This window comes from Bombus affinis, chromosome 5 (assembly GCF_024516045.1).
Source record: "Bombus affinis isolate iyBomAffi1 chromosome 5, iyBomAffi1.2, whole genome shotgun sequence".
Classification (NCBI taxonomy): Eukaryota; Metazoa; Arthropoda; class Insecta; order Hymenoptera; family Apidae; genus Bombus; species Bombus affinis.
Genome location: NC_066348.1, coordinates 14,606,805 through 14,631,364, shown reverse-complemented (window position 1 = coordinate 14,631,364; position 24,560 = coordinate 14,606,805). Strand labels below are relative to the sequence as shown.

Genomic DNA, 24,560 nt, shown 5'->3' with positions numbered 1-24,560 from the left:
CTCGAGTTCTGCCTAGAACGATGAATCCTACTGGAACTTAAGCGAACAAATAGCCTGACCAATCATCGGCACGGTGCTCTTCTACGACACATGAATTCACGCTTTACTCGTCATCGTTCTCCTATTTGTACCGAGTGATTTTTCGAGTAACGCTTAAATTAACGATTTTGTGAGGCAATGGAGCGAAAGTTGTTCCGATTTTTTGTACCGAGTCTGACGAAAGAAAAAACGATATGTTTATTCTTTCTTTTTCTACGTACGCTTTGAGGTCACCGATCTTTTTTTTTTTAATTCTATTTTCGATACGACGAAAGTATGCCGACCTGTTTCAGATCGAGCGAGAATAAAATTTCTTTTCGATTATCGATTTTTTTATGTATGCAAGATTTTCGGATGTGATTTTGAGAAAAAATGAGGTCGGAGACGGTGACCTTCTTCTGCGGTTAGGAATCGGTGTCACGCTTCTTCGCGGCCTTGAACTGCCTCCAAATGACTCCATACGATTATCCAATGTTTCTTACTTATTCGATAAGACATAGGCAAAAAAGATTGCCCAAAAAACCAATTCACCGAAGAGAACAGATATATCCTTTCTCGTTCCATTTTTTCGATCCTCCATGAAAAGTACAAGAAATTCTATCTGATTTTAAAAAATCATCGTCCTGTTTTTAAACCCCTATAGAACCCTTAAAAAAGAATGTGATTCAAGAATATAAAAAAATCTATGAAAAGACTTCAAGAACGACTTCGGGATCTTGATACTATTTTTACAAATTTACCATCTTTAGACACCCTACGCAATCCTTAAAAAAGAACGATGCAAGGATATAAAACTGTCCATTAGAAAATTTTATACCGAGTCACATATGTAAATGTTGACGCTATTTTTACCATTTATCATTGTAATTCGCTTAATCTCGAGTATTACTACAATTTAATGTCTTAATTCCCTCATTCATGGTTATTTTTACATTGCCAACAGAATTTACGTAATGGCGTCAGCAGGTGGTCGCTGTTAAAAATAGGTACTTGCGTTACATCCGGAGACGATGACGACCGTCCGAGGTCCGCAAAGGACGCCACCAAAGGATCCACACTATGTCCTTCACTGTCTCGCGGTATTCTTCCTTTTTCTTTCTCTTCGCGTTTTCCGAAACTGCTCACTCACTCACAGCATCATCTTGGCGGCACTCGCGACCCGTTTTCGCCGCTTAATCATCATCATCCTAGGATCCTTTTTGCACATCTCGTCGATTTCGAAGCGAACCGGTGAAAGCACGCACTCCCGCCGCAAAACCGGATCCGAGCCAGCAAACTTCTACCATGTATATACTTGTCACAGAAAGTGTCTGCTCGAATTCACTGCACCTCAGGTATCACGTACACTCGAGCGTACTCCAAGTTGCCTCGAGTGGATCGATCGTCGATACAGATACCTTGGAACGCGAGCGCGAAACGCCCCTCGATAATGTCGTCCTTTCTTGTACGAGTCGAATGGAAATAGCTTCGTTTCGGCGTTCGTGAAACTTTGAACGTCGTTCTTTTGAGATGAGAACGAAATTCGGGAGAGAAACATTCGATAAAATGATATATATACACTGCTTTCTTTCGTTCCATTCTTTTCGACAATGATTCGCTCCAGGTAGATTTTATTTAAATTTCTTCAAATTTTATGAAACCTAGTACGACCACGTTACATCCATCTAATGGAATTGAACGTTTCAGTTAAGATTCGACAGTTTTCGACTAGATCTCATCGGGGCTACGTTACCTTCGTAAGAACGAAATCTTTATTATTAAACAACTCTGGATGTTACCATTTCATTTCCTCTGTATCTCTTTCTTAAGAGACGAACTGTCGAATTTTTGTTGATCGATTTTATTAGAGCGACTTAGATCTCCGGATCACTTTGTTCAGCCGTCCGCTTGGCTACTCGAGATCATGGGAGAGATTCAAGGTTAACAGCGGAGGCTTCAGCGGGTTAGATAATAGCGGTGGATGATTCGATTCGGTCGAATTCAATTTCCAAGACGAACCAGTCTTCCACTGGTCGATCCTTTCGGGGAAGAGGATTCCAGCGAATCGTGTCGCAAGTAATCGCGAAACGAGTAAACGTAGAACTAGTTTAGAAAGAAAATTTGCAACGTGGTTGGTCCAGATTTTGAACGTTACCGCGGTTGTTACTACGTGTACTTTCGAAAGCCGTTAACATGGGCACGGTGACGAAACCGGAAGTAATCGGTCGAACGTATGAAAAAAATAAATCACGAAGATGCGATCGTACGAAACGATCGCCAAATACGCACGAAACCGTACGCGTGGAGGAACGAAGAAAGTGCAATGGACGGGGCATGAATACGTGACGGGAAAACGAAAATGGAGGATTTATTTTAACGCGTAGAAAAAAAGAAAAGCAACCGGTTCACGTTACGCCCAGGTAGTCGCATAATTTCTGATCCGATGGTGCACACACCTCGCGCACATCCTTGACACCATCTCCCTAAAGGATGTACTAAAGGTCGAAACTATCGTGCGCTCTGACATAACTGCATTCAACAGCACCTGCACAACCGTTTTCACCAAATACCTCTGTCTTCGTTTCGTGTATTTTTTACATTTTAATGAGTTACGTGCGAAGGATCAGGTTGGAGAAAACTGTAACGGATCGATCGACGATCTTACCGGGATGATTCCACCGATACGACGTATCGCATTCTCGGTCGAAAGGACGCAAGATGAAAGTGATGCCGTATCGGCAAAAGTGTTATACTTTTACGCGGAAGATCGAGAAACAGCACAGACTTTCCACGTCCTTCTTCGAGGATTCGTAATTGTTTCAAGACCAGGAGATTTGTAATTTCCAGGATCAAGATAAAAAAAAGAATATTCTTCGTGAAGTGATATTTTGATCGATGAGCAAGACTAAAGGACGTCCATTTTGGAGAACAAACCGCAAGAACCTTTGATCGCAGCAACGTTAATTATCTTGCTTTTCGAAGTATCCTTGAAAGGTACACGTTCTTTCAAACGATTTACGATAGACGATGATCCGATATAATCACTCGCGAATATTCCTATGGAGTGACCTTGACTTTAGAAGAGGCCAAAGCCGTTCAGCGTCGGGTCCAACGATCGAGAACTATCTATTCTACCGGTCGTCTCTATTTTATCAACTAAAATTAATACTTTCTGTCGATCTCGCGATCGCGGAAAGGACCAGGAATATCGAAATGAAAGGAGAAATCATCGCTGAATATCGATAATGTCCGGCGAGTGGCGGACCAGCGCCGTGTTCACCGGATCGAAAAGAGAGAAGGAAAAAGGATCAGATACGATCGCTCGAGAGAGTAGCGGGTTAATAGGGGAGAAACAAGAACGACCAGGTAATCCAGATGGAATCGTTAAAATTGAGCGAAGCAACGGGCATATCGGGGCAGCAGTTGAATCCTTGAAGCAGACGGTACCCAGGGTGGACCACCGTGCAGCAACTTACCCGTCCCCATGGCTGACAGCAGCCTCCTTCAGCCACGATCCTTCCGTGTATCCGTAGTCCAATGTTGGCTTGTTTCACTGGTCGGTCCACGATACGAAATAAAAATAAAATAAAATAAATAAATAAATAGAAACCACCTTGTCGGTGATTAAGTTCGTGAAAAGGACGAACTCTTCGTCCAGTCGGGAGACCGCGGACGAACTAGCGGCTTGCGAAGACTTTTGGTGAGACTTCGACGTGAGACAACGACGACGTCATCACCGGCCTGGTGTCTCATTGGTCGACGGTCCTTCTCTTTGCTCGATCGGCCTCTCTCTTTTCACAGGCTCTCCCTCCTCTCCTTTTCCTTCTACAAACTCCTCTCTCGCCTCTCTCGTTCCTTCTCCTCCTTCTTCTTTTGCCTCCCTTCCCTTTACCCTCACCTGCACGCTCTTTGATTCCTCTCTGTCTCTCACCTGGAACAATCCGATCGCTCCTACCCGTTCCGACGCGCCTCCACGGGGCTCAACAGCTATATAGAACTCCACGTTGAGTCGGTCGACGCGCCAACTCCAAGTGCTCAACGTTTGCAACCAATCTACCTCGCGCTCGTGTGAGAATGCCTCCGCGAAACTCCTCGAGAGCTAGACTCTGGGTTAAGCGTCTTAGAGGACAGATGATCCTTTTCCTAGAGGTCAATCGGGACCAGACACGCCACTCCAGTACCTTGGAATTTCACGGAGGCTTTGCTCCGTTACGTTCCTCAAGGTTGATCGCGTTCCACCCGTGTCGTGAGTAACAAGAAAAAATTAATTGAACAAAATTATGGATCCTTGCCATTTAATGAAGAACAATTTTCTATATATATATTTATATATATATATACACCTACACAGTGGGTGGAGCTATTTACATAACTCACGTTTGACCACGTTTTACTTACATCTACAGACGCGAGGATCGATATGCACTTCGCATACCTCATCCCGCCGAAAATGGTCATCTCCTTCGATCGTACATATAATTTTACTTAGACATCGGCTTAGAATGGTTAAATAACCTTGACGGTACTCATCGATTTGTGATGGCTGCCGACTCACATAGTCGTGCTAGTTGAACCGTTTGCTGATGCATAATTCAGAAGGAAAGGTGAGAAAGCGACGGGCGAGCACACGCTTCTTCGATTTACATAAGATTCGCCAGAGCTAACATAGCTTTGAAATTCCTCGAGTACCTACTGGTTCCTGTGGCGCAATGCGCGCGATGTACCACGTGTTCGTGGGGTTTTTCTTCCGGTCACGAGATCACAAATCAACGGAGGGACATCGGACGAGTCGTGTTGGTCGGTGACGTTTGTTTCTACGTCGGCGTACCTCTATGAATCGACACGATGCAAAGGCAGGTCGTAGATTAAGCGTAATGGTGCAAAGTATAGAGGTGCACGTCCGTGGATTCTTCTCCGTGGCCTCCGCCTGTGAAGTGCCTCGAGGCGCCGGGGTTCAGCGACACCGATGTACTCTAGCCCGGCTACACGGTGTCATTAGAGTCGCGTGTAACCAGACTTCGTGATCTCGTTTGACGACACTGCAAGTGATTTCACGGAATGGGGCTCTGCGGAAATGCGAAAAAAGACATTTTCCCGCCTTCGTTAACCGTGAAGGCGTACACAGGATACGAGACTTGATTCATGATAATTGTCAAAGTTGCGATAGGAAGCGTAGATAGAACGCTCGAGAGATGTAACGTCTTCAGGATTTATCGCGTTTGAATTCAACTGAAATAAATTACTGCGATATATCGAGAGATATATAGAAAAGTAGTACAAGTACATATATATATATATTTTTTACTAGCGAATGATTATATACGCACTATATTCTCTAGGCGCTGAACTCTCTCTCTGTCTCTCGCGTATAGTCGATAAATCAATCAAATCGCCAGTTGGAACCTACAGATAAACAGTCATTTCATAGTAAAATCTGATTATTATGAAACACCATATATGTATAGGTACTTATATTTCTGTTTTCTGACGTAACAAGAAATTTGTCACGCGAAGCGTTTAGCAATCACAGAAGGAGAGGTCCACGAACAAGGCAGGAAAGTGCGAAACCACATCTTCGCACGGATCGATGTGCTCCTTCAATAATTACACTGCAAATATTTGCGAACGTTTTAGCCAACGAAATACCAAATGAGCTTTTTTTGCCGATATCCTCGAAGCGATTCAGTCTCCGGTTTTTTAGTCCTTCCTGCCTCCACCGATTATACGTATGTGTATGTGTGTATGTATGTGTGTGTACACCTGTATAATACAAGTTGTGTATTAACTGTTGTTCCATGGGCTGGTAGACGATTCCCGGCAAGATCCCCGGATCCCATGGATTTTTCCTTCCGCGGATCGAAGCAACGATCCGTGAGGCACGATGCAATCTTTTAAAGCATCGAGCAACGATCCATGAGATCCCGGTCGAGGGAGATCTCGGCTTCCGTGAATCCAACCAACAATCCTCCCTGTGATATCGAGCGATCTTTTGCCTGATTAAAAAGGGTAAAGCTTTGTTTTCTCGTTATTTGTGGTTGCCTCGGTCGAAACAATGTTGCGCAACCTGCCAGCGATTACGTTAACGGTGATTCATGGTTTCACGCAGAGCAATTGAAATTTGCAGGAAAGTAAACCATCTGGTCTTGTTTTTAACCCTTAAATGCTATACGTTATGCAGCTACCTCTCACTCGTAATTTTTTCACCAGAAAGACCTTTATTCTACATAATAATGTTTCTTCTAACACAGCGCACACTATTTCGTTTCTGTCGGAATCGAATCTAAAGTAATCGAATGGACGCGATATATGCGCCAATACAATAGCGAATCTATTAAAGAAAATCATGATAATGTTACCGCGCGTGAAATTTCACATCAAAATACATTTTTATTTGTATTTTAAAAGCCAATAATACCAAATTAAATATAATTAAACAATTATGATCAAAGATAAATAGTAAAAGAATTATTGCTTGCGATCTTTACGAATGACAGCTTCAGAACAGAATTCTCATCAGATAAAATCTCAACCTCTAAGGCTTAATCGAACTGCAAATTAAAAAAAAAAAAGAAAGAAAGAACCAAGAGTACAACGTATCACTTTATCTTTCAAGTAAAATCTCTTGATCTCAGATACACCTTAGAAGCACACCTTGTACTTTATACGATAGGGAGCTCGAGTTCGCCGGGGAGTAGTATGGGTAACGGGTTCGTGGGGGCACACGTTCATTTCGTATTCTTTTCGACGATGCGTCATCCGCCTGGCCAACTGAGGATAAACTTCGACGCCAGACCAGGGAGAGGCGATCGGTTGCTCGATCAAATTTCAAAAGCTCGGCCGTCCGCCACGCAAACCACTTTGTAATTAGTCTCCCTTTGAACATCTTGTACATTTTTACGGACACGCTCACGGCGCCCCGTGATGACGAGAATGAATGCTGACACTGTTCCCGGAGTCAACTTCTTCCGTAATAAATACCTGCCCCTTTGAGATCTCTCTTCGCTCCGGTTAAACAGCTCGGCTACTCCTCTCTTGGTAGCAACTAAACGCTCTTTTTCCCCCTTCTTCTTTACTTCCTATAAATAACATCCTCCGTTTAAAATAAATTATCCTCTAATCCTAGTATGGACTAACTATGCAATGTTTTCTTTCCTATGGATTTCCTCGATTTAACGCTTGATTATCGGTTCTTTTAGCGAAACGAACGTTAATGCACGATAATGGATAATCTTGGTTACAAAAAAATCTACCTTACTCTGTGGTATTCCGATTTCATGGAAATACCTGTCCTACAGGTTGCAGCAACATGTTCATCCCCCCGTAAAGGTTGAACGAAAGAAGGAAGGATAACGTTCGATTAAAATACCGACCAATATCATCGGTGATCGATGATAATTGACCAATTTGCAAACGAGCCAGGCACGTGTCGCCAACCGACGTGAATGATCCCCTGTTCCATTGAATCATGCGTTACATCACAATGCAATCGCCACACGCTTCGCCGACGACACTCCATAACGCACCGCGCTTTTCCGTCGAGCAACAGGAATTCCTAGATCGGCCGGAGGTCACGATAATCGACGCGTTTACCTCTTTCGCGATCGAACGCCGCGTAAAAGTATCCAGGCTGATTTATAGCGCGTAATTCGCGCCGCGACGAATTGAAATAGCCAATCCTGCTGCTGATTTTCTTAATGAAAGGCACGATTAACAGCACCGCTCATAATTTTCGTTCCTTTGTTCTCGTGATTCGTTATATCTCTGCAACTCATTTACTTGGCTTTATTAAATATCAAGAATATATTAATAATGTGATGTAATGTTGACTTCTGATCGAGGATATTTCTACGACAGTGGTTTTTTGGAGGACAACGATTCTCTCACTGATCTCTTGTTAATATTGCCAATATTATTGCAAAGATGTTTAGTAATATCGATAATTCGTAACTGGTGACTTGCAAAATTTCTCCAATAGTATTGATTCAATAATGCAAGATCATCCAGACGTTTCATTCGTTAAAACGCGTCCACCGTAGCCATAACTTTAAGCATTAAACGAATACTAAAACTAGAGCATCGCGTCACGCGATTTTAAACATAATTAAAGAGACTTTTTCATCCGTTGCAAGTTTTAATAAACGTGATCGAAACGTTTCCTTCGCGCCAACGTCGTCGTACGGATGAAACACGAAGCCCGTTTAAGATCCCTCGCGCAAACGCATCGCTTCTGTCGGCATTGAAATCATCGAAGTTAATCATCGTCGGAGGCGAACGGCCGGCAGGGAACAATTAAACGCATGAAAGTGCATTCAACTCGAACGTCTTTCGCATAGCATCAGCTTTGATGACGATCTTTTAAGCAAGATCTTGGGGGGGAAGTGTTCCAAGGCCATTCTTTAATATTATCAACCAAACGCAGCGCCGTCTTTATCGCGTTGGTGCATCGATTATCTAACGCAGTAATAACCTTGATTATATAATTATTCGCTTGCTCATATGAGAGGCATCCTCTGCCATTTATTACACTTTTTTTCCAACCGGTAACGATCCGCTGTGTTCGCCTCGCGAAAACGGAACCCGCCTCTTCTACTTCGTTGATGATCCCTCGCGAGACGCTACACTGCAATTACGCGGGATACTGATGAAATTCAAGGCCATTCTTCCTGATTCGTACCTACATGTCAATACAAATAGATATGGTAACTTTGCTGTTTACTTTGCATCCGCGGTTAATTACACGACCATGTATATTACCGTGTGAAACATTGTGACGGGGACACTCTAAACGGTAATCATTGGAACATCTCTTTATCGTTTTCATTATCTCGAATACCTGTATTTTATAACGGAAAATATTCATTAAACTATTCTCTTTTATTTTCCACGTTATATTCATCATCGTCGATGTAATCTTTTAATCTCGTGTAAGTGCTGTTACCTTCGAACTCGAAGGAAAGAGTTTTCGAAAGCCTTGATATTTCACAGTCGGATGCGTTACCACTAGCCATATAGGTAGTCCCAATGTTCTCGCGGCCACGTCCCACGCACTCACCTCCAGGTTTCACACCAAATTCAGCATCGATATCCTGAAAGAAAAAATTCAGGGACCAAAGGATAAAACTCCACTGGATAATCCTTGCTTCGTAATCTTCCTTTACAAATTCTTCTACGTTTAAAAGAACATATATCCGAGTTCACAGAACATAAAATAAATGTCCAAGCCTAATCGCTATGCAATCAAGGAAGATGGTCGATTGAGAATTGTTTTGATTTTCATGGTGGAATTGCGCGAAATCCAAAGATCTAACGAAGCAGAGTAATTTGTTGAAGACCGCAAGTTAGAGCAGCAGATTAGAACGTTATTGGATCGTGTTGCAGTTTCTAGGGATGCTCGTTTTTAAGGATACTCGGAATCGGAATGGAGATGGGCTGGAACAGGAATAGCAAGGGTGACGTAAGCATCCGATCTGAACACGACTCGCACACCTAGATCGGACTGAGTATTGGTGACTTCACCGACGACAGTGTCGCGACACATCGGTTCAGTCACCACTGCAAATAACCGAAGAAATCGATGAGAAGTGGGTTCCAGAGTCGAGAGCGTTCTCGTGAAAAACCTATGTCAGACGAAAGAGAAACGCTGCAAGTTGATTTTCATAAATAGACATTAATCAATTGTCGACCTTGACGAGAAACAGAAGTAGTGCTTTTTTTTACGCAAGACGTGGCGATTTACCGATTGTTTGAACGAGAAATGATTTATCGAAAGGAAACGTATTGCTCAAGTTCGAGCTGATTTACGTAGAAACGATTTATGTTGTTTCGTTTCCTCTTGTTTAATTTTCTATAACTATTTTACGCTCTCCGAAACCAGTCATTTCTTTGTCCTTTATAGGCGATTTAGAAGCACGATTAGTATTGTTAGAGCCTCGGTATCGGTCGTACAGCATTGCAAACGGGGAGGTTCGTGTCTTGAATAGAAATGAAAATCGTCCCGATAATCGATCAGTGAAAATCACGATGATGACCGCATAGAAATCCAACGAGTAACAAAGCGGGTGTTTACTTTCACTGTGTGAAAAGCTTGCTATATACTTTTGCTTTTACGATCGTGATGATACAATCGCTAAATAAAATTTTTGAAGTTGAATTCAAATATCGCTCACGGCTCTTCGGAATTCTTCCATACCAAAGATGTGTCCATACCAAAAAAGAAAAGCGCAAAAATTATAAAATTGCAAAATAACAGAAACGGCGAGATACCCGCCCATGAGTATCTCGTTCTCGCATCCGATTCCAATGTTCGATTCAAGGTGACTCACGAACATAGTACGCAAAGTGACCGGATGCATTGACGGTAATTTATCCGCCATTAAATGGATTCGACCTTCAATGCTAATTCGTCTAGCGAAAGTCACGGAAGTAATCAAAGACGCATTAGAGATCGAATGACCGAAACGAACCCGAAATGAAGAGCGTTCGACGATTGAACTGCTCGAGATCAATGCACGACCTTTCGAACAGTGTCATTAACGGAGCAGTGTCGAAGGTGCAAAATTTTTTATGCATGGTCATTAAATCAAGAGGACCATCGCGATAAATAACTTTCATGAAGACGTACATACACACACATATGGCGCTCGCGATTGCGTAGGCTAGCGTGTGTGGGTAGTCTGGCCTTCAAAGTCCTTCGGTGGAAAAGTAGGGACCAGGATCGTCGGCTACGTGGGCTTCCGGTAAGTGGGAGGACTGGATTGAAGGCATCTCTCCATTACGCGTAACTGTACCTACGATTATCGAAAAAGTCATCACGTTCCACGGTGGAATCTTCGTAAATTTATGATCGAAATCATTAATATGACAACATAAAAAAGGAACGTGGTAAGTGATATAAAAAACGTGATAAGGTGTAATACTTAATACGGTACATTTAGAAATGTGATATATGTACAACGAAAGTAAATTAAACTTTAAACTTATATTACTTTTTGTTTTCTTTTTATTCAATTTCATTCAGCAATTTTAGCTTTTTTCTGTTTGCGTTCTTCCTTGCGCTTTTGTTTCTCAGCGGTGTCATGCAGCCGCCTCTTTTTGCGAAGAAGCCATATTTCCTTAGCTCTCTCTTTACGACCATCCATCATGCTCCTATACAACTTGCGATGTTTCTTTTTGATCATTCGTTCTCGTAATCGGTACTCTTGCCTTTCTTGCCGTTTCTTCTCCCATGGATCCTCCTTCGTCACTTCTCCAGTTTTGACTTTCATTTTCTGTAATTAAAAGTATATACAAAATAAGTATATACAGATATTCGTATAAAAGCATACACAAGGATGTGTTTGGAAATAATGAACCTTTTTCAATCGATTTCGTTGTAGTTCTTTTTCACTTATTCCGTCCGAAATTTTACTCGCTTCAATTTCCTCCTTCAAATCTTCTTCAGAGTCTCTTTCCTCTGTTTCATCTTCTTCTCTTTCCTCTTCATTTTCTGTCTCTTCTTCGGATTCGTCTTCATCTAATAAATAAGAAAAATTAATTTTTTATTACTTATTGCCTATTAATAATTATTTAATTAAAATACGAATACGCACCATCGTTAAGCTTAAATTCAGGGTCCATAAGAGCACGTTCCTCTGGTGGAATGTAAGTTTGATCATGGCGACTGTCCGAGAATGGCGAAAGATGTGGCGGAAGTACACAACCCATTAAATATTTCTCTACAGGTAACAATTCTCTAGCATTCACTGAATCAAAAATCCATTGTGGTTGTACATAATATCTATAAAAACATCAGCTAATTAAGGTATTGATTAAAAACTCGATAATAAAAAAGATATTTCTAAGCATTACCTAGAAATATACTGCTTTTCCATACTAGGTCTATCCACTATATGGTGCGTTATAGTTTCGTCGTTTTCATCGAATGTCGCCCCAACAAAGAGTAATTTATCCCAAGATACTTCGGCTCCGAAACAACGTAAAATAAAAACTAAAGGTTCTCTTGGTATTTCTCTATTCAAGAAGACTTTCAAACCTTTAAAGATTGTTTTTAACTTTTTTATTTTTTCTGCTTCTATCATTGCTTCTTCCAGTTTTGTAGCATTATCTTCCTAAAATGAGTAATTATATATGAATGTTAAGAAAAGTAAAATATTCAGTTAATTTCTTCATACATTTGCAAATTTATCCATCTCCAATTCTTCATCTTCTGTATTTTGCAATGTAGGATCAAGGTTCACTAACGGTACACTCAAAGCAGCTATTCTTTCTGATACATATGCTTCCTCGTCCACGAGTATTTTTTCACTATTATCTACACATCAAATATTTCTATTACACAACCATAAAATCGATCACCTACATAAAAATATTTCAGGAAAATCGTCTTACCACTAGTAGTGAGTTTTGGAGGATAATATAAATTAAGGGTATGATACAGCCTAAAGTTCACAAAGCCTAACATCGTAATGTAGAATTCTACAAATATAGACATCATTTTAAAATCAACATCATTTTTTGCTTGGGGCTCAAAACTGAAATGATGAGGCACAATCCAGGTTATTATTTGTCCTTTAATTTCAGCTTGATAATAATATCCCTTAATGGATACAAATACTTTGCGTAAAGCTTTAGCAGCAATTACAGCATGTAAAAATTCAATTGTCAATCTTCTACATAATAAAGACTGATCTCTTGGTATATGCTTAAGAGATGGAAATGTACTGAACAAGAAACATAAAGTCAAACAATCATCCAGATCTCTAAGTGCATCAATAAATGTAGGATAACGTTCTTTAACAATGTGATCTAATTTCAAAGTAGGATGGTTACTTAGATATCTTTTCATATCTGAAAATTCTTTCAAAGCCCTTGCTCTTCCAACTTTCTTATTAAATACCTAAGGAAATATAATTTTTGTAAATGTTTGACCTTTGGATTATAGTATTATAATATTCAAATTAAACATACCTTTAATTCTCTTAATTTCCATATTATTGGTTCATGCATCAAAAATTGAATGTCTTTTTTGTGATATAATGTTTTAATACCAGGTTGTCCCTTCTGTGCCCTTTTACGATTACGTGGTTCTCTTGGATATATGCCCTTTAATATACATAGTCTACGGAAATCTATTAATGTAAGCTGTAACTTTTTCAAGGCAGCTTTCCTTGACATAAATTGTGCTCCCTCCCCAGCCTGATACTACAAATATAAAAGGGGTTTTAACAATAAAACAAAAATACTTTTAAAAGATAATCAATATGTATATTTTCAAATTTCCTCTATTCTTTATAAGAAAAAGTAACCTCAATTACAGTTACATAAATGATTTTCAAGAAAACCATAAATAATCTTAACAAATACCTTTTTCTTTCCTATTACGACCATTTTATATCACGACCCTTATGCAATAAAAATGTAAAACTATATAAACATAAAAAATAATTTACGATAGATCCACGTGATTCACGAGACAAAATAACAGAAGACTCACTCAAGAACTTAGAAATATAAAACAGCGCCACCATGTGACAAATCCAATAACATATTCTTAAACGTTTAATAAAACGAAAGACAACAGGTGAGAAAAATATAAAATCTGCGACTTTTGTTATTAATATATCTTATTTTATTGTATTTTTGATTGCGCACAGCACAAACAGATAGAAAGCTATACGTTGGCGTATTATTTAGACATCTTAATCATCTTCGTCTGAATCACTTTCACCATCGCTTTCGTCCTCTAATTCTGGCATAGGAAAACGTAGTATAGCTGCTATTCCAGTAAGTTGATCCAATTCTGTATGGAACATTAAAAATATTGTGAGAACATTTTAAAATATCAAAACTTGAACAACTTAGAACTCGTTAACTTACGTTCACCGGATACATGCAAACTCGAAAATATTTTTACATCCCCACCAGAATCTCTCACACTTTCAACCAATTCGACATATTCTTTTCTTATATTAACATCTTGACATCTAGATATAATTATTATAATTGTAAATATATGAATATAATATACTATAAAAAAGAAAGATTATTGTACCATTGTTTACCTAAATAATTTATCTGAAATAAGTAATGTTTCAATAGCTTGAGATTCATTAGCTTTCTCAATGTGCTTCTTCCCATAAAAAGCTCTTGAAGGATCAGTTTGTAATATTGTATAAAATGTCTCTAGTGTTTTCACTTCACTTGATGCTTTCGTATCCGAGATTCGCGACATTACTGTAGGCTCAGCTAATATTTCTATTGTAAAAAAAAGATAATAAGATGTGCATTATTATATTCACTTAGTCTGAAGAATTTAATATACCTTTCAATGAATGTTTGAAACCAGAACTAGAATGCACAAGTAAGAATTTGCCTTTATTTTCTAATACTATTTTATTATCCGATTTAATGGCCTGTTGTATCATGTAATCCATAAATTGATCTTTGACAAAGCCAGGACTTGCAAGAATAATACATTTCACGATATCAAAATTGATGTGTCTCAAAATTCCTTGCATTATGTTATCATAAAATCTTGTTAAACCCTAAAAAATTCATATAATATGAAAATTTTATTGATGATATTCAACATTAATTTAAACACAAGTTTTATATATATATATAACCTTTTCATGCTGTGAAACATTTCCTTTTCTTTTTCTAGGGATAACTTGATCTATTTTTACACGAACAATTGTCATATTAGAAGTTATTAAGCAAATATGTGCTATACCTTCTTGCATTACCACGGCAGCAACATCTGCATTCTAAAATATAATAAAATAAAGTATTCTGTTTTATAAAATTCCAACAGTGATTTTTGTTATTACTCTTATTATTATAATCTTACTTGTGTAGGATCACACGCAGTATCAACTCTTTCCAAAGAAATAGAATCCCATTTAACTTTGGTAATTGTAAATTTTCTATTTTGTTCTACATCCAGTGTATGATATGCTCCCATCTAAAAATAATTATAAGTCAAATATATTTTTGATAATTTGTTGAATACTTCTAAATTACTTTACCTTAACATATTTATTTTCTTCTACATTTCTACCTTTCAGTCTTAAAACACATGCCTGTGTATCAAAGTCAATACCTTCAACACATATAGTCAAAGTAGTTCTGACTCTATAATTGTTAGAACTACCAGTTGCAGATTCCATTTGCACCTTTCTACACATATAATAATATTAAATTAAGTATTAAGATTTATTCCATATACAATTAACATTAAAGTTCCTACCTAATAGTGGAACAACTGACAAAATCTCCTTCAGCAATAAGATTATATGCATGCCACATATCTTCTGTATTTTCTGGGACAAGGGACACACTCCTAATAATTTTGTTTTTCTTTTAAATTCTATTGTTCACTTATATTATGATTCATTAAGAACATTAATACTCACCCCTCTCCATCTTTATCAACATTCTTAAACACAAGCTTCATTTTTCATACAAGCTTTTTATTTACTAAACCTAAAAATTTTTTTATATTAAACATTAAATCCTCTTTCTATCAGTCTTAGGCAACTTAATTAATAAATATTAAAATACATTTTTTAAACGAATTTTGATACAATGCTTGTGGTGATCTTGTCTTGTCTTACAAGGGTTTCAAAGTTCATTCGACATATTACACAATTAACAACAAGAAGAAGTACAAACACTGAAAAAAATTTATTTACGAGACGCTTTTACAAATTATTATACATATTAACTTGAAATCAATGGTATAACAGGTTAAGTTCGTATGATGTTAGGATAATAGTTTTATGATAGCTAACTAAATTACGTAATTACCTTAAGAATAATTATACAAATCTGTATTTAAGAAAATTCGACACTCCATGTTCTAAGCTTAATTAGAATAACGTAAAATAAATGGAACCATATGTCAAACATGATACTTTTCTGTCGGTCGACAGTCATTATTCCTAGAACGAGGTTTACAGATGGCGTAAAGCAAAATTCCAAAAGATGAGATAAAAAATATTATTAACTAAGAGTCATAAAGCATAGATTGGACTTGTATCTCGTCTGTGTCATAAAGTTTCCCTTTTTACAACAGGAAAATGTCAATTAATTATATCAATTGATTACATTAATTACATTATATATTGATTAGATAATGTACAACTTTGTAAATACATATATATTTATCATAAATGATATTTTTTATATATTCATTATTTATATCTTACATATTGCTTAAGTGCGTGTATTAATTAATTAATAAAAATATTTTGCTCGTTATACAATACATACATATATACACGTACATACATGCATATATATATATATATATATATTTATTTATATATTTATATTTATATTTATTCATTTATTTATTTATTTTTATCTTTCTATTTATATAATTTAAATAATTTTATATACATTTATCGAAATAGTTTTAATAATTTCTTCTTTTCTATTTGATCGTTTTCTTTAATAGCTGCAGAAAATGCTTGTAACTCCTTTTCAACTGTATTTTGTAATGTAGGATCCAATTCAACAGCTTTTGTTAAATCTTTGGTAGCGTTTTCTTTATCCCATGCACCTATATATGCTTTACCTCTCTTATATAATGCTTTTACATTATCTAAGAATAATATATATTATTAACATATTCAATTTGTTTATATGATCTATAGTAGTTTATATGATCTAAAGTAGCAAACCTGGATCATGTTTAAGTACTGTTGTGCAATGTTCAATAACTGCATAATATTCCTTTTGAATTAATTTACATTGTGCATAATTTAGAAGCAATGGAGTTTTCAAACGATTTAAAGCTAACCATTCTTCTTCATTTGGTTTTTCACTACAAATAACATATAACAATAACAAATATGATATAATAAGAGAAGAAAATAGTAAACATATTTATATACTGACCCAAGCATAACTTGTTCCAATATTCCAATACCTTTAGCATACATCTCACATGCAAGATCATAATTTTTTTCTTTGTATAATGCATTTCCTTTCTCTTTTATGTCTGGAATACTTTTCAATTTTTCATCTTCAGTCATTTGCCATGTCTCTTTTTCATATTCATCAGGTAAGATTACCTTAACAAGTTCTATAAATATACATATATTTAGATAAGTTATAGAAAAGTAAAAGATAAAAAATTAATATTAATTTCATGAGATTAATCAATACCAATTGTAAATTCTAAATCTTGTGGACACTTGATGAGTTCATTCAAATCGTTGTATCCAATTCCATCATTTTGTAAAGCAATACCGCAGCAATGATAGCTACGCTTCTGTGATTGTGGTTTTGCGACTTCCCTCAAAGTTTTAGACACAAAAGGATATGCTGCAACTAACTGGAATAACAGGTAGTATTAAAACATCAGTTTTAAGTATTAGAATATATTTTTATATTATTATAAACATACACTTTTGTCAATTCTAAAGCAAGCCACTTCATTCAGTGCCATTTTCTGTATAATAATCTCCCATACTTCAAGTTTGAATTGTTTTCCTAAGACAAGTTCCATCGGATTTCCCATTGCTTTGCTATCGTCTATTAATGTTTTTCCTGGATCACATTTTGTTGTTTTAAAGTGAAAGAGTACCTAAAAGTTAATATATGATTCTAATTACAATTATTAATTTACACTTATCATAATTAGAATAGTAATGTAAATATATGCACTTTAGTTCCAGGTACAAAATTAATAGCTTTGGTTCCTGCATGAATTACAGTTTTTATTATGTATTTCTTGCTTTCCATTTTAATAGTATACAGCAGTTGATAAAACAGAATTTAATAAAAAGTCAACCTAAAATAATTTGGGATTACAATATCAATATTATTATAAAATATTATAACGAATATAATAATTATAACGACCTTATACTTTATATCACTATGTGGGTGAATCAGTCTGTAAATATTAATAATGACAAGTCATTTCTTCCACGTTACTCTCTTTTAAAGGTTGACGTCTTCAGTTTTTTAATCGTATCATTGTTAGAATTATTCATCACTTACTAATTCCTTAATAATTCGTATGTTTTCCGTAGTAATCTTATGCCTCTTACTAAGTCAATAAACTCATACGAAAGTGTGAAATTATCAGTAACTCATATCGTAAGTGAAAGACGGTAGGTATACGAGTAGTTAATATATTTTCCGATATGCTATTACTATAAATAGTTAAATCGAATTACTTAAATATTACTAAACATCAAGTGTGTTATCTAATCATTTAGCTTTTAATACCTAAAATAATTTGCATTTTAAAGTGGTATTTAATATTTCAAATGTCTTTGAAGAATATGTTATCAGTTACGAAATCCTTAAATATAGTCGTCAAAATTATATAATACTTAATATTCGAATTCGTTTCATGTATGTTTGATAATAAAATCAATTTTAGATTATTAATAACATTTTTCAAGAACAAGTAGTCTAGAAAATCGTAAATGAAACACAATAAGTGATATAATATTTTAAATTTTGAAATTTTTTATATATAATATACAAGTGCACATTTTATATAATTGAGAAGGTATTCGAACTTTGACTTAATAAATGACTTTGCGCTTTTATATCATAAATAGGACAAGTATTAATTTCGTATTTGTTACGAAATTTGTATAAAGTGAGATTTATCGATAAATATATATAAACAACACAATATCCATTGAAAATTTGGAACAGTAACTAGTATTCTATCACTAACAAAATGAGTACAATTGACAAAGTCTTAACAAAATCTACTCCTACCAAAAATATAAATGGACATAATATCCATAGTAAGTTAACACATTATTTGTTAATATATTTCTATGTTACAGACTTCTAATTAAGCATTATTACAGTATATCAATAATTTTCAGGTGTGGAGGAAATTCAGATACCTGTACCATGGGGCATCATAAGCGGTCAGTAATTCATCTTTCTTTTCATTAAATTTTTATTAATCATCAAAAATTTTCACTAACTAACGCTAATAAAAATTAAAAGATATCATAGTACAATAATAATCAATTTAGGAAAATGGTGGGGACCAATTGATCAACAACCGATTGTGGCATTGCATGGGTGGCAAGATAATGCTGGAACATTTGATAAATTAATTCCATTACTACCATCAAATGTAGCCATTCTAGCTATAGATTTGCCAGGTCATGGTTTATCTTCCCATCTTCCTATTGGACAATTTTATTACATATTTTGGGATGGGCTTATTAATCTACGTAGAATTGTTAAACATTATAAGTGGAACAAGGTTAGCAAGCAATTAAAAGTTATACAACGATTGTTTATAATTCTATATTCTTCTTGCACAAAAGTTCAGTTTTGCTAAAGTACTACTAAGTATCTTGCAGTTTTTGGTGATGTCAAAATATATGTGAATTCATATATAAATATGATCTTAACTTTATAGTGCAGAAATTGTAACACTATACGATCATCTTTATAATGATTGAATTAATATTATAAAAGTTATTTGGTACAAGGTTGACTGTTATGTGCTTATGATAAGTTTTTGCATTCTTCATTATCATTGATATTAATTGCTTCAAATTATGTATTATGAACCATGTAGTGTCGTTGTATAACTATAGGACATGTATATATTAAGATGATAACAAACTTTAATTCATCAGCTGCAACTTTGTTTCGTATTAAAATTCTTATTTAGAAATTTATTTTTAGGAAGTTTGAATGCTGATATATTTATATACTTAAAATAGTTAAATTTGTCTCTCCCTGTTTCTCTTTCTTTTTCTTTAAGTAATTATTTCATTGTGACACAATAATCAATTACCTGTAGGCAAATGGTGGGGTCCCAAAGGGGTTCAACCAATAGTGGCATTACATGGACGACAAGACAATGCTGGCAGTTTTGACACTTTGATTCCTCTATTATCTGATGAGATTTCAGTACTCTGTTTGGATATGCCTGGTCATGGTTTATCTTCCCATTATCCAAAATGTCAGTACTATTATGTTTATTGGGATGGTATTATTCTACTACGTAGAATTGTGAAATATTTCAAGTGGACAAAGGTTAGCGAGTGGATTCAGTCTCACCGCTCCTTAGCTTAAATAAATGTTATTATACATAATGTATAATGCCACAAACCTTATTTTATTATTATTGCTGTATAAATGTAACAGTCAGCCTTGAAAATGTATACTAAACTGTATATCTAACTATCTATATGTTGCATTACATAAGATATATGCCTTATAAGACCAAAATGCATGATACACACACACACATGTATATATATATATACATATACATATACGCATATATTTTTGTACATATATAATAACTTATGTTAAATCAATATTAATTTCTCGTTTGCTTCTGCTTTATGTATATCTTTATACATAATCAAATGTCATTTTCATAGGTGAAATTACTTGGACATTCCTTAGGAGGAGCAATATCATTTTTATATGCTGCATCTTTTCCTGATGAAGTAGAATTCATGATAAGTTTAGATATTGCAAGTCCCAGTATAAGAGATATAAAAAAATGTCCCGATATAATTAGTGATAATATTGACAAATTTCTAAAATATGAATCACTACAATCTGGTGGTATTCCATCCTACGATTATAATGAAGTGCTTGAAATTGTTGAAGATGCTTATAAAGGTTCCATAACTAAAGAAGGCGCAATAATATTAATGAAACGTGGTTTACGACCTGCCACTGAACCTGAGCGATATTATTTTTCACGCGATCCACGATTGAAGGTAAAATATCTTACATAAAATATTAGATGTGTTATGTATTGATTTTATATTAATATTAATTTTTAGGTTTCTGCATTGGGTATGATATCTTTGGATCTAGTACTTGCATATGCATCTCGAATAAAGTGCGCTTATCTTAATATTCGTGCTGTACCCGGAATGAAATTTGATAATCCAGAATCTTATGAAAAAATATTAGATGAAATAAAACTAGGTGCTAAAAGATTTGAATACCACAAAGTAGATGGAACTCATCATGTACATTTAAATAATCCTGAAAGAATTGCACCCATAATTAACAATTTCATAAGTACTTAATGATTAAATATTTTTAACTGTAAACTGTGAAAGTAAGTAGCAGTTGTTAAACTAGTAAAAATTAGTCTTGTATGCAAGCTACATTAGTTGCATACATAGGATTTCAAATATTTAATTTAAACATAATTATTTTAATACATATATATATCATATACATACATATATATATATACCCAATATCATACTATATATAGTATTTATATTAGTATTTATAGTATAGTATTTATATAGTATTTATATATAGTATACTATATATAGTATAAATAGTATACTATATATAGTATGATATTGGGTTGTCCGAAAAGTTCGTTCCGATTTTTAAGGAAAATTTAAACGCAACACATTTAAATTTCAATATACATTTATTAAATTATATAGATGCCATTTTCTTCCACAACTTTTCCCCATCTTTCATGCAACTTGAATATTCTATCCTTGCAGAATCTTTCAGGTTTTTCGGCTAAAAATTTTTCAATATGATTTTTTATGCCGATTGAAGAGTTAAAGTTTTTGCCATTAAGGAAATTTTGTAATGACGTAAATAGGTGAAAAGCTGAAGGTGCGATATCTGGTGAATATGATGGGTGGGATAACAGATCTTAACCAAGCTCCAACAGCTTTTGTCAAGTAGTCAAAGACACATGAGGCCGCGCATTGTCCTGATAAAACATGACGTCCTTCCGATTCGCTAGTTCTGGTCGTTTCTGTCCAATTGCTGTTTTTAGTTCGTCATATTGCGAGCAATACTTTTTCGAATTTATTGTCTGGTTGTTTGGTAGAAGCTCGTAATACAGGATACCTTTCCAATCCCATCAGACACAGAGTATGAATCTTCGGATGAAGACCGGCTTTTGAGGTAGCTAAAGGTGATTTATTCCGCTTTCCTCAAGATCTTTTCCGCTCAACAGCTTAACAGCGCATATCTTGTTTGCTATTTGTGTGGTATTTTTGCCTTTCTGATAGAAGAAAAGCATCAACTGCCTATAATGCACTTTGTTTCCTTCCATATGTAAGAGCGTATAAAACTAACAAAAATTAATATATTTTAATCAAACTTTTTTCTAAAAAATTAGAATTTAGAATATGTGCACATATGTCATTTGTTTTCAATCAATCTGATATATTCAGATTTGTCCTAATGTCACTTATCGAAAATCGGCACGAACTTCCAGACAACCCAATAACTAAACAATGAATATTTCCACAATACTTGTGCTTCAGATCAATGGATTTAATTTATTAAAAGTACAACGATTTCATAAAATATTTGATATATGTATAAATATACACAGAGTTATTTATTAAAATTATACTATTTTTTTAAAATAGTAATGAAAGAATAATATATTTTCATTGCATCAAATTCTTCCATTTTTAAAAAATAATAAATTAAGAAATGACTACATATCACAATTTTCGAAAAAATACCATTCCAATTGATATCTTAGTATTCTACCGATTACAAATAAAACTATAATTTTTCTTTTTGCAGTTTGTTTAAAAATGAGTCATGAGTTAAAAATATCTAAAAAATAATAAATATTACTAGTTACAAGGCCAATGAACGATGTTTTTATAGTATTTAGTGGTATATTATTTTAATGGGTATTATATTTACTAGCCAACGGCGATAACGCATTAAAGTTTTGCTAACGCAGCGTAGCAAACTTATACCGGTTTATGCTTCTACGCATAACTTAGTGATAAATGACCTCAAAGCGATATACATTATCATTTCGTTTTTTCTTGTATTAACTTAATTTCCATAGTTTTAACGAAAAGAAAAACGATTTTGGTACTATATGCAAATGTAATTTATTTTTTAAAAACCTTGTTTATAATTTATTGTAATAAATAATTGTGAAAAGGATCCGAAAAAGTTTATTATTTCATTTTTCTCATAAAAATTAGACCGAATTTCAAATTGCAACATTCTTTCAAGTTATTATTGAGAGCTACATTATCATTCAGACGAAATTACAAAGAAAATAATATACGAGAGATAAAGATGCTATTGATACAGATGTTTTTAGGCTACCTACAATGGTCAAACCAAGAAGTTTCAATATCAATTTGTTTACTCAGCTGATGAGGTAACGCCACGTAGAAATATAAATTTATATATTGAGACCTTATTCGGCACAGCTGTTACATACCAGTTCTTCTTAAATTTTTGTTCAATAAAGAGCGATTATAAGAGATAGATTTATAAAGAATGTTTATGTCTTATCAACAAACAGGTAAGCAAGAGTTAATAAAGTATTAATCGATGTTTTAAAACCTCTTATAAATTACAATTTTGAAATATAATGAAAGTATCGTAACCGACCAATAATCATTCTAAATATTTCGATTTATACATGATATTAATTTTAAACAATATTTTATACACAATACTAGCAGTATAATTTTTAAAATATTTTTATAAAGATTGAAATCTAAAGTTATACTTGTCGGTAGAATTTAACGTTGGAGTATTATATAGCTTTTTGTCGAATTATTGGTTTAGGTCGTTATCAGGTAACTTTTGAAACGAACTTATCCTATCGTACATACACGTTCTGCGTGTCAGTAATTACGAGCGATGATAATGCCGTCACACGTAAAAAATGAACGTGAATATTCCATTTCTACAGGTGAACACCGTTCGTACTTGTCCACGCGTTTTCTTTTCGTATTTCTATAGGAACGATTCGTCTCTATCATAGAATTCATCGTATTAGATCATCGTCGTGCCGTAAGTATATATTTTCTTTATTCTATAAAATTACGTAACTAAAATAATCAAACATATTATTTTAACACATTACTAGACAATATAGATTCTTATATTTAGTTTGTCTTTTTTTTCGTTAGTTTAATACTATCGTTTTGAATTATCAGTCTGATGCATCGATCCCAACGATCAACAAACTTTTCACTTGAAAGTTTGTTCGTTCGGCTCGAGTTATCAAACTGAATGGATGTACTTCGTTCCCGACATAAAATCGACTTGTCATGGAGCGAAATTTCGTATATACTTCTGGAGATATTTGCGATATTCCGTTGCACGTTGTTGTAATTCTCGATCAGTTGGAGTATACGCAGCGTAAGTTCGCAAACGTGCTTTTGCAAGTCCCAGATCCTATTTATAAATAATTTTTTTAGTGTAATATATAGTAAGATTCACTGTTACATTAACTACTGATTACGTAACATAGCATAAAAAATGAAAGATGTTAGGTTCTATTATGAAGAGTCTATAATATACATTTCGTGCTGAATTAATCTTAATAATAACACCCATTACCTTTAAAAATTTTCGATTACGAGCCAATGATTCTTCCGAGTTTATACGAAAAATAGGCGTCAGCAATCGGTCCAAGCACGTTTCATTTTGTTTTTCCGAAGAAGTATTATGCGTAGAATCGTTATCAGGCATTATTGATGTCATTATTTACGATCTTCATATTCATAATTCACCATTTTATTTAAGTTTTATCA

The 24,560-nt window shown here is 34.8% G+C and overlaps 5 protein-coding genes across 57 annotated transcripts in view; 1 reads left to right on the top strand and 4 right to left on the bottom strand.

Annotated features, from left to right (window-relative positions):
• LOC126915937 (uncharacterized) overlaps positions 1-3,725 on the bottom strand; it is a 114,897-nt gene extending 111,172 nt beyond the window's left edge. For 43 of the 50 annotated variants that reach the window (XM_050721084.1, XM_050721085.1, XM_050721100.1 and 40 more), the window contains exon 1: positions 3,495-3,725. In XM_050721084.1, the coding sequence (XP_050577041.1) occupies positions 3,495-3,504 (10 nt within the window). In that variant the 5' untranslated portion in view covers positions 3,505-3,725. The remainder of the gene's footprint in view (positions 1-3,494) is intronic. The other 7 variants (XM_050721135.1, XM_050721126.1, XM_050721133.1 and 4 more) reach the window with 1 other exon arrangement.
• A 7,196-nt stretch (positions 3,726-10,921) lies between these two features.
• On the bottom strand, positions 10,922-13,537 carry LOC126915985 (pescadillo homolog). The gene is made up of 8 exons (XM_050721301.1): positions 13,381-13,537; positions 12,985-13,218; positions 12,406-12,913; positions 12,189-12,328; positions 11,866-12,125; positions 11,607-11,794; positions 11,370-11,530; positions 10,922-11,285 (listed from the first exon to the last, which is right to left on the bottom strand). The coding sequence occupies exons 1-8, from the start codon at positions 13,402-13,404 to the stop codon at positions 11,028-11,030; spliced, it is 1,773 nt and encodes a 590-aa protein (XP_050577258.1). The 5' UTR covers positions 13,405-13,537; the 3' UTR covers positions 10,922-11,027.
• Positions 13,538-13,622: 85 nt separating this feature from the next.
• Positions 13,623-15,975, bottom strand: LOC126916002 (protein pelota). 2 transcript variants are annotated; one of them, XM_050721334.1, is made up of 11 exons: positions 15,826-15,970; positions 15,580-15,691; positions 15,432-15,501; positions 15,266-15,358; positions 15,045-15,195; positions 14,867-14,980; positions 14,643-14,783; positions 14,339-14,561; positions 14,079-14,271; positions 13,894-14,000; positions 13,623-13,816 (listed from the first exon to the last, which is right to left on the bottom strand). In XM_050721334.1, exons 3-11 carry the CDS (start codon positions 15,470-15,472, stop codon positions 13,716-13,718), a joined length of 1,164 nt encoding a protein of 387 aa, XP_050577291.1. In that variant the 5' UTR covers positions 15,473-15,501; positions 15,580-15,691; positions 15,826-15,970; the 3' UTR covers positions 13,623-13,715. The 2 variants fall into 2 exon arrangements, with proteins under 2 accessions (XP_050577291.1, XP_050577290.1); XM_050721333.1 differs by lacking the exon at positions 15,580-15,691 and having other exon boundaries at positions 15,826-15,975.
• LOC126916010 (AH receptor-interacting protein) lies at positions 15,852-19,959 on the bottom strand. 2 transcript variants are annotated; one of them, XM_050721350.1, is made up of 6 exons: positions 19,817-19,959; positions 17,432-17,611; positions 17,191-17,359; positions 16,921-17,107; positions 16,704-16,846; positions 15,852-16,624 (listed from the first exon to the last, which is right to left on the bottom strand). In XM_050721350.1, the coding sequence occupies exons 1-6, from the start codon at positions 19,862-19,864 to the stop codon at positions 16,422-16,424; spliced, it is 930 nt and encodes a 309-aa protein (XP_050577307.1). In that variant the 5' UTR covers positions 19,865-19,959; the 3' UTR covers positions 15,852-16,421. The 2 variants fall into 2 exon arrangements, with proteins under 2 accessions (XP_050577307.1, XP_050577306.1); XM_050721349.1 differs by lacking the exon at positions 19,817-19,959 and adding an exon at positions 17,692-17,818.
• Positions 18,063-22,947, top strand: LOC126916013 (probable serine hydrolase). Of its 2 annotated transcripts, none has more exons than XM_050721359.1 (7): positions 18,063-18,143; positions 18,603-18,797; positions 18,882-18,926; positions 19,823-20,058; positions 20,412-20,759; positions 20,826-21,109; positions 22,570-22,947. In XM_050721359.1, exons 2-6 carry the CDS (start codon positions 18,728-18,730, stop codon positions 21,075-21,077), a joined length of 951 nt encoding a protein of 316 aa, XP_050577316.1. In that variant the 5' UTR covers positions 18,063-18,143; positions 18,603-18,727; the 3' UTR covers positions 21,078-21,109; positions 22,570-22,947. The 2 variants fall into 2 exon arrangements, with proteins under 2 accessions (XP_050577316.1, XP_050577315.1); XM_050721358.1 differs by lacking the exon at positions 19,823-20,058 and adding an exon at positions 19,038-19,273.
• Positions 22,948-24,560: the final 1,613 nt, after the last annotated feature.